This window comes from Mus pahari, chromosome 3 (genome assembly GCF_900095145.1).
Source record: "Mus pahari chromosome 3, PAHARI_EIJ_v1.1, whole genome shotgun sequence".
In the NCBI taxonomy this organism is placed as follows: Eukaryota; Metazoa; Chordata; class Mammalia; order Rodentia; family Muridae; genus Mus; species Mus pahari.
In genome coordinates this window covers 96,103,538-96,112,438 of record NC_034592.1, presented here as the reverse complement: position 1 = coordinate 96,112,438, position 8,901 = coordinate 96,103,538, and the positions used below count along the sequence as shown (strand labels likewise).

At 41.6% G+C, this 8,901-nt stretch overlaps 1 protein-coding gene across 1 annotated transcript in view; it reads right to left on the bottom strand.

The window, feature by feature from the left end:
• Window positions 1–8,901, bottom strand: part of Aven (apoptosis and caspase activation inhibitor) — a 133,914-nt gene that overhangs the window by 107,546 nt on the left and 17,467 nt on the right. Inside the window, exon 2 of the mRNA XM_021194542.1 lies at window positions 8,297–8,471. Coding sequence (XP_021050201.1) covers window positions 8,297–8,471 — 175 coding nt within the window. The remainder of the gene's footprint in view (window positions 1–8,296; window positions 8,472–8,901) is intronic.

Genomic DNA, 8,901 nt, shown 5'->3' with positions numbered 1-8,901 from the left:
AAAAAAAAAAAAAAGAGGCACAATGAAGGTGAGCCATTGTGAATAACTGGCATGTGCTGGCAGTATTTCCCAAGCGTCCTCTGAACATGCTCTGTACTAGACTAGAATAAGTCTTAACATAAGCATAGGACTCTCAGTGGGCTTCTTTTTAAAAGCAAAAAGAACATTTGAAAAGCAGAAATTAAACCTACATTGGACAAATTGGTCTGTAATTGGTCTGAGAAAAATAGAACCCTGAAAAAAAAACAAACATAATTATTTATACCAGCAGAGGCCAAGGCAAAAAAAGTACTTCAAGTTCAAATCTAGCCTAGACTGCATAGTGAATTCCAGGCCAGCCTGGGCTACAAAGTAAAACTGTTTCAGAAAATAAAACAAAATTTGTGATTATATGAATGTGTGTATATGCTTTTAGCATTTTATGGATCACCAGAGGACAAAACCATACAAGACTCAATTCCTAAACCCCAGTGCAAAGGGAAACATTGAAATTCAAATGGATGTCTGCTGCCAAGATTTAGAAACTGCACAGTCTGTGCAGCTACCAGAAAGAAAGTCTTCTCTGAGCATCTGATCTCCCACAAATACCTTCATGGCCCTGGGTTAAACAGCAGCCTATGGGAGCTTCAGTTCTTTAAACGACGTGAACACTTTGCTCAAAAAATGGCTGAGGTTGTGCCAATGAGATGAGCACTCCAGGGAAGAGGTGCCAATGGCTCAAAACACACAGACTTCACACAACGAAGCGCATCAGGACACCCTCAGAGATCTCAGGGGCACAGGCAGGAAGAAACAGGCACTCGGTGCTCAAGAGAAAACAGCGTACACGCTTGCACATCTTCCCTCTAATGATTTCTTCTGCCTACTTAACAGAAGAGCAGGGAGACTCAAGAGACCTAAGCCTGGCATCACGAGAACACAGTCAGAGCAACAGCTTCTCTAGCCATGAAGTCCCCATGCAATGCTGCTCCTGGCTCTTCTCTAGTTTTCAAAATGAAATTCAACTCACTTTTCTACTATGATCTCAAAGATCGTAAGAAAAACAAGTGTAAGGATAAAAATTGAAATTAAGACTTCCTAATTGCATCAATGCTGCTTTTCAAAATGGTACACAGTAAACTCGTGTGGCTCACAGCAACCAGAGGGAGCCAAGACAAGGTACATGGCAATCCCATGGTCAGCTAAAGATGCCTTTAAGTGACAGCAGTAACAAATTCTTATTTAGAAGCTAGTGTTTGGCTGACAGGCACACACACTCCCACACAGACTAGATTTCCTATTGTTCTGTTAACAGCATACCTTCCAAGATCATTCCACTGAGAATGTCTTAACCTGACAAGCCTGAACAGTCACAGCCTGTGCTAAAGTGGTCTCCCCATACTTTGTTTACATAAGGATGTTCTGATATGGTTCCACATACCAACACTCCAGATATATCACCTATCATGTAATCACCTCAGGCAGCAGCAACGCACACTGAATGTTTAACATACATGAAGAATTCCTAGGAAGGCCCTGAGAACACACAAAGTACATACGAACACAGGAAACTACGTATGTCACAATAGGTAGTCAGAAATCTATGGGCTAGAGAGGTTGAGATCTCAGCCACTCTTCCAGAGAACCCAGGTTCAATTCCTAGCATACATGCGGAAGTATACAAGCATCTGTAACTCCAGTTTGAAGGAATCTGATGCCCTCTGCTGGCCTCCATGGACGCTACGCACATATTTGGCACACAGATACCTAATCATGAGACCATGAAAACCTTCAATCAAAAGAATTCCAGCAACCCAGAATTCAGAAATGCTTTGAAAATAAGTACTTTCTCACCCTAAAAAAAGGAACCAGGCATTCCCAAGATTCAGGAGGCAGGGGGCAGGAGGCTCTCTGTGAGTCAAGACCAACTTCATCTACAGAGCAAGTTCAAAGACAGCCAGGACTGTATATAGAAGCCCTGTCTCAAAAACACCAAGAGGAGGAGAAAAAAAAAGAATCAAGCCGGAAGCTACTGTGGCCACCTGGAGTCACACACTGAGCTAGAAGTGACTATACAATCACCACATTGTCAGGCCTTAGCAGCAAGCCTCTTAATCATATTGCAAAATGCCAGGGGGAGATAATTGAGTATGAAAGCTAAGAAGCCGTGTGAAAAACAGTAAGAAAAGTGGCATCTTATCAATTTCCCTAAAAAATAGAAAGCAGACAAATTTCACTTGACTTTTGGCATGCATGGCTTATAATACATAATTATCTTTTTGCTTGAGTTAATAATTATCAGCAGTCAAGGACAACTCATTTTGTGTTGGAGTTCCTGAATGCCTCTGTCATAATAATCCAAGTTGAGGCTGAAATAAATCCACATTTCCCAGATGTTCCACTTTAAATGAGTTAACTAGCAATAGTAAGAATGTTTTGGGGCTGGTGAGACGACTTGGGTTTATAAAAAGAGCATAATCTTTATAAAAATTAGCAATGAAATGTGACAGTGTGAATAATCTAGCATAACTAATTAGCCACACAGAATCCCAAATCGCTACCCTGCAATGAGAATGGTGGAATACGAGAATGGTGGTCTACGAGACAGTCGGGCACTGGGCCTGCTGCTGTTCGTAGAACTGTAGGAACTTTGGTTTAGAAAGCAAGACGCCTCAGAGATAACTGAGTCCCTGGATATTTCTTGAATTTCTAATTATTGAACATTTCCTGGAAACTCAGAGTGCCTAACCTTTCTTTTCTTAAAATATTGTTTAGTGTTTTCAACCACTACTTACTATTATAAGTTGAGCCATTTCCTCACCCCCATGGTGGCCTTTTTAGAGGGAATAAGAACGGTGTAGTGTTGAGAATGAGACTGGTTCCCCATAGGCTCCATGTATTAAGTAGTTAATCCCCAGTTGATAAGCTGTCAGGGAAGGATCAAGAGGAATGGTCTTATTGGAAGAGATGTGTCACAGGAATGGACTTTAAGGTTTCAAAAGCCTATGCCAATCTCTTTCCCCTCTTCCCTCCCTCCTCCCCATCTCTTCTCTCTCCTTCTCCCTTCCTCTCCCTTCCCCCCTCTCCCTCTGCTTGCTGCAAGAGGATCAGGGTGTAAAGCTTTTGGCTACTTCTCCAGTATCGTGCCTGTATGCATGCTGCCATGTTCCCTACCGTAATCATAATAGACTAAGCCTCTGATGGTATAAACGAGCCCCGGTTAAATGCTTTCTTTTATAAGAGTTGCCTTGGTCAAGGTGCCTCTTCTCGACAATGGAACAGTGGTAAGATAAGCAGGTAAGTGACTAAGATAGCCAAGCAGAAGGGGGAAAGAGCAGTTGGAAAGAATGTACTGCCTGCTGTTAGCACACAACCTCCAGACTTGATGACGTGGCTAAGTAGACACCTGTCAATCTGAAGAGTATCTGGAATATAAGTCAATCCCAGAAAAGGCTTGTTAATTTTCTTAGTAGAGATAAAAATAACCTAACGTAGCAAATAATCTAAATAAACTGACACTCAACTGGAAAATGAACTTAGACTGTGCAGTCACAGCTGTGATCCTACACTGCTCAGGGGACTGGGTATGGAAAGAAGCACAACTGCCAAAAATGGTGATGGTGAAAGCAATAGCTGCCCTAGAGAACAAAATTCTCCAGCAAAGAGTGATTTTGGTGACTTTGATTTGCCAGGGCACAATCTATTGAAGGGAATAGACCACTTAGTACCTTAGGATATAACAATAAAATGCAAGAGTTTAAGGCTGGCATGATAGTTCAATAAGTAAAAGCACTTTGCCACCAAGCCTGAAGGCCTGAGTTTAATCCTGGGGACCAGGGGCTGGAGAGGTGGCTCCGTGGTTAAGAGCACTGGCTGCTCTTCCAGAGGTCCTGAGTTCAAACACATGGTCCCAGCAACCACATGGAAGCTCACAACCATCTGTAATGAGATCTGATGCCCTCTTCCAGCATGCAGGTGTACATGCAGATAGAGCACCCATATACATTAAAATTAATCAATCAATCAATCGAGGGGCTCAGGTGGTATAAGGAGAAAACTGGCCTCCATATGCTCATGGTATACATACCACATCAGCACACAAATAAATAGATGTCATAAAAACATTTTTTAGTCACTTGAGATATTGATCAGAGGTTAAGAGCACTGACTTCTCTAGAAGAGAACCTAGGTTCTGTTCCCAGAACCTCATGCTCACAACCATCCATAACTCCAGTTCCAGGGCACCTGAGGCCCTCTTCTGGATTCCGCAGGCACTGCATGCATATGATGAACATACATGCAGGCAAAACACCAATACACATAAAGTAAAATAAATAAGTCTTTTTAAGTCTATATTCCAGACTTTAATGTAACAGTAACAGTGTTGAGCAAACAAAGCAGCATTTGTGGAAATAAATGAAGGCAAAACTAAAAACAGGTTCCAAACAAACCTCTCTGCTGAGTATAAACTGTCTATCAGACTATTAGTGATGACTAGAAACACGATGCAAACAGACCCAACTGGTGCAACCTAGGTAACACAAGAAATGCTAGCGGATAAGCCGAGGACAGGTCATCCAGATTGGGTCTCAATTCATGGTGTTGAAGGTATTGAGTCTATTTAAAAAAAAAAAAAAAAAAAGTGTATACAGACCTTAGCTTAGCCCCAACCCTCTGGTATAAAGGCACAAATCATTTCCAAAGAAAATTACTTTTTAAAAACAATGAATTAGGAAAAGCAAAACAAAGCAAAAGGTAAGTTAACCCTAAGCAAGGACAGAAGTGCTGAGCACAGAATGGAAATCTCTAGACTGGCTATTTGGTAAAACAGCTGCTGGGTGACTTAAGATGATCAGGCCATACATAGATCCACAAAGATCAACACAGAACATAGGAGAATAGAAAAGACTGGAAGAGGAGCAAAGAGAAAATAATTCTACTTAATAAAAAATAAAAACTCAAAAAAAACTAAATAAAGTTGAAAAGGCCCATAATGGTAACTCACAAGGACGAACAAAGAACCAATGTAGGAAATATTGGGAGCAGAGGTCCAAAGGGATGCATTAAAGAAACTCACAGACATCTACAGGATCCCTAAACAAATAGGAGCCAAAAGGTCACAAATATAAAAGAAGAGAAAAGGAAATGAGCCTCCCAGGCCATGTCTGGTCTGCTAAACACAGTTTTAGAGCAAGAAAGTGAAAGCTGATTGTGATGGAGCCAAGGATGCAGCAGCTGACTGTGATGGAGCCAAGGATGCAGCAGCTGACTGTGATGGAGCCAAGGATGCAGCAGCTGACTGTGANATGCAGCAGCTGACTGTGATGGAGCCAAGGATGCAGCAGCTGACTGTGATGGAGCCAAGGATGCAGCAGCTGACTGTGATGGAGCCAAGGATGCACTGAACCAGCAAACACTCAAGGAACCTGCATCACAGCAGCAAAAAGCAAACCACTCTGGGGATCGATAGATTTGCAAACAAGTTCTAAGTCTTCAGCTGTTCTTATCTTTTTGAGGTTTTAAAAGAGAACATCTGATTTGACCTACTTCTATACTCTGACGTAAGAAATATTATTTTGTTGTTGAGCTATTTTTTTAAGTTAAAAGTCTACTTCTATTTTTTGTTTTGCTTTTTTTTTTTTTCTTCCAGATAATCCACATACCAACAGGAGGGTTCCCTTACTAAACAGAGCCAACACACTAACTCTTAATTTTTTTCTTTACATTTATCTTCAGCCTTATCCTGGCTATTGTATTCATATATAGTTGGCACACAGGAACTCTTATAATCATGGCATCTTAACAGGACGGACTGTACAAATCCTTAAAACACAGCTGAGGATTAGAAGAACACTGTTTAGAAACAGAAACTAGTGGCCTGCTTATCTGGTTCAGAGTCTTAGAGAAAAAGTGGACAGCCGCAAACTCCCAGTTCCTCCAGAACAAGTGTGATGTAAAACAAACTATACATCTTTTTCCATGTTCTCCAGAAATAAAGATGTACATGCTTCCAGCCATGCGAGACTCAAGGCAAGCAGAACCTATTTACACAAGCTAATGAGTTCTACAAAGGGGAGTCTTTCATAGGAAGACTTGTACAATTTAAAAATGAAGACTACATATGAACAATTTAAAGAATAATTATTTTATTATTAAATTTATTTTCAAATAATAATTAAACCAAGGTAACTATCATCTAGGCAAGCAGAGTACCACAAACATCACAGGAGGGCGCAGGCCTACACACCTGCTATATGCCTCTTCCTAACCATTACCCCTCTTCTTCCTCCTAAATAACACAGTGACATTTTTCTTGTGTCTGATCTTTTGAGATAGTTTCACTATGTAGCCTAGGCTAGCCCTGTACTGGTGACCCTCCCAGGCACCTGGATGACAGGTGACCATAAGCACACCTGGCCCTCATGCTTAAGCAGAACTACACCGAGGTCTCCTACAGGTGTGTGATGTTTCTTTTGCTCCACGTGATATCTGAGAGACTCACTCGTATTTCTGTACAGTCTTTTCACTACTGATAGATATGTGAGTTGCTTCCATTTGTGAGTATGAGTAGTTGTGAATTGTGAGCAATTCAACTATGAAATTCATGCACATATACTAGAATTCTCTACCAATTCATCAAAGGTAGAAGTGCTAGTTCCTTAACTTCACTGGAAAAGAGCAATCAAATGTCCAAGTGAATGTATGGACATTAGCAAACACCAAATGGGTAAGACAGAAACTCACTCCTTAATAGTAGAAGGTATTTTAACAAGTTAACTGCTATACCTGGAAAACTCACCTAGAGATCATGTGTAAACATTGTTCCCTCAGAGACTTTGAGCTTGCTGTCTTGGCTTTGGAAACTCTTCTGTATATACCCACAGTGCTTCCTCCCTCATCTTCCCCAGGACTTTAAACCAATCTTCTCAGTAAGAACTTCTCTGGCCACTCTATAAAACTGCAATAGCCCTTCCCCACTCTATAAAACTGCGATAGCCCTTCCCCACTGATTCCTATCCCCAAGCAAGTGCCACAATTTAATGTATTAATTTATATAAAAAAGAACAGAGCTAAAACTCAGAATTGCTGTAAGGAGCAGAGACTGTGTATCTGGAGGATACTCTTCAAATGATCAGAGAATGAACTACAGCTTGGCAGGAGACCATCACAGCTGCTCTGCAACATGCACGAAAAGGCAGGGCGGCTCTTCTCAGCATCCCACTGCAGTGAGAAGCCAATAAATCAGCAGCGGCAGAATGGAGAAGAAACAGAAGAGCTCAGCAAAGACATGACAACTGCAGTCTCCCAAGGCGGATAAGCAAACCTCTGAGAAGAAAGCGGGATGCAGACTACCAAAACATAACAGAGAATTCCACCATGTGCCTCACTTTAACTTATATAAATAAAATGTTAAGAAAAAAAATCCAAAATCATAAACCAATGAACATTCCTGCTGGGCTAGACTAGAATTTTAATTGAATTCAAACATGCATGCAGTATCTCTGATTGCATTAAACCCACATGTAGAATAGAAGCTAATTTAATCGCATTATTGCAATTTTTCCTCCAAGATCTTTTAGCTAAATAGCTGGTAAGAATTAACTAGCCAGGCCGGGCGTGGTGGCGCACGCCTTTAGTCCCAGCACTCGGGAGGCAGAGGCAGGCGGATTTCTGAGTTCGAGGCCAGCCTGGTCTACAGAGTGAGTTCCAGGAGAGCCAGGACTACACAGAGAAACCCTGTCTCGAAAAAACCAAAAAAAAAAAAAAAAAAAAAAAAAAAAAGAATTAACTAGCCATTTTACCTGTTTCCTTCCTCCTACCTTGAATAAAAAGTGTTCCTAATCTACAATTGGCCAAAGCGCAGGGAACAAGACAGAGATGCTCAGCTGACCAGGAAAAATGATTTAAGGTTTGAGTTCTTGAACAGTCAGAGCAGAATGCATTTGCACACCGACATCTAAAGGAGATGTGCTGTGTGCAACACCCGTTCACAGCACTAGACTCAGTCTTGTGCTTCTGGTTCACAACTTAATATCCTCAAATTTTTTCCCTACTTGGAATGGGTTCATCAATTATTACTCTTAGTCTAGTGTAGGCATTCAAAATTATAGGCATGAGCCAGCAAGAGAGCTCACTGCTTGCTGCCACACCTGCATCCCTGAGAATCACATAATAGAATGAGAAAACCAACTCCTGCAAGTTGTCCTCCGACCTCCGCATGTGCACACACAACATTTTCAATGAAATTTCAAAAGTAACAAAATGCCCACACGACCTTCCCAGCTCCAAACAGCAAGCACACAACTACAACTCTCACCTGCAGAGCTCAGGAGGACGCTGAAGTCTGTGCCCCGCTGAGATTCTCCACTTTCACCATTGACCTCCTTTTCAGTGTCTTGATAGCGATCCCAGTTGGAGACGATCTTTCTTCTAGAAAAATTTCCTTGCTCGTCATTCTCTTCTCCGTAGGTATCTGAATCGTCGTCTTCCACCTGCAATCAGTAGAGGCAAATCAATAGGCAGGCAGTGGAGTCCTGACCTACAAGTCTTCATGGCAAAATAAATACAATAGTACACAGTTATGATGCTGAAAAATGAATTTGTAAACAAGCCTGGGATCCTAAGCAATATTTTCAAAGAACTTCATTTTATCAGAGCATTACCTTAGGGTAACTTTCCAATTAGTAATGTAAAGGAAGTTGGGGGCATTCTGCTTGAACTAACCCCCACAGACACTAGCTATTTCATCTAGTTTAAATAATTAAGGCTGTAGGATTATTAAGACTTTAGGAAGCCGAGCGTGGTGGCGCACGCCTTTAATCCCAGCACTAGGGAGGCAGAGGCAAGCGGATTTCTGAGTTCGAGGCCATCCTGGTCTACAGAGTGAGTTCCAGGACAGCCAGGGCTATACAGAGAAACCCT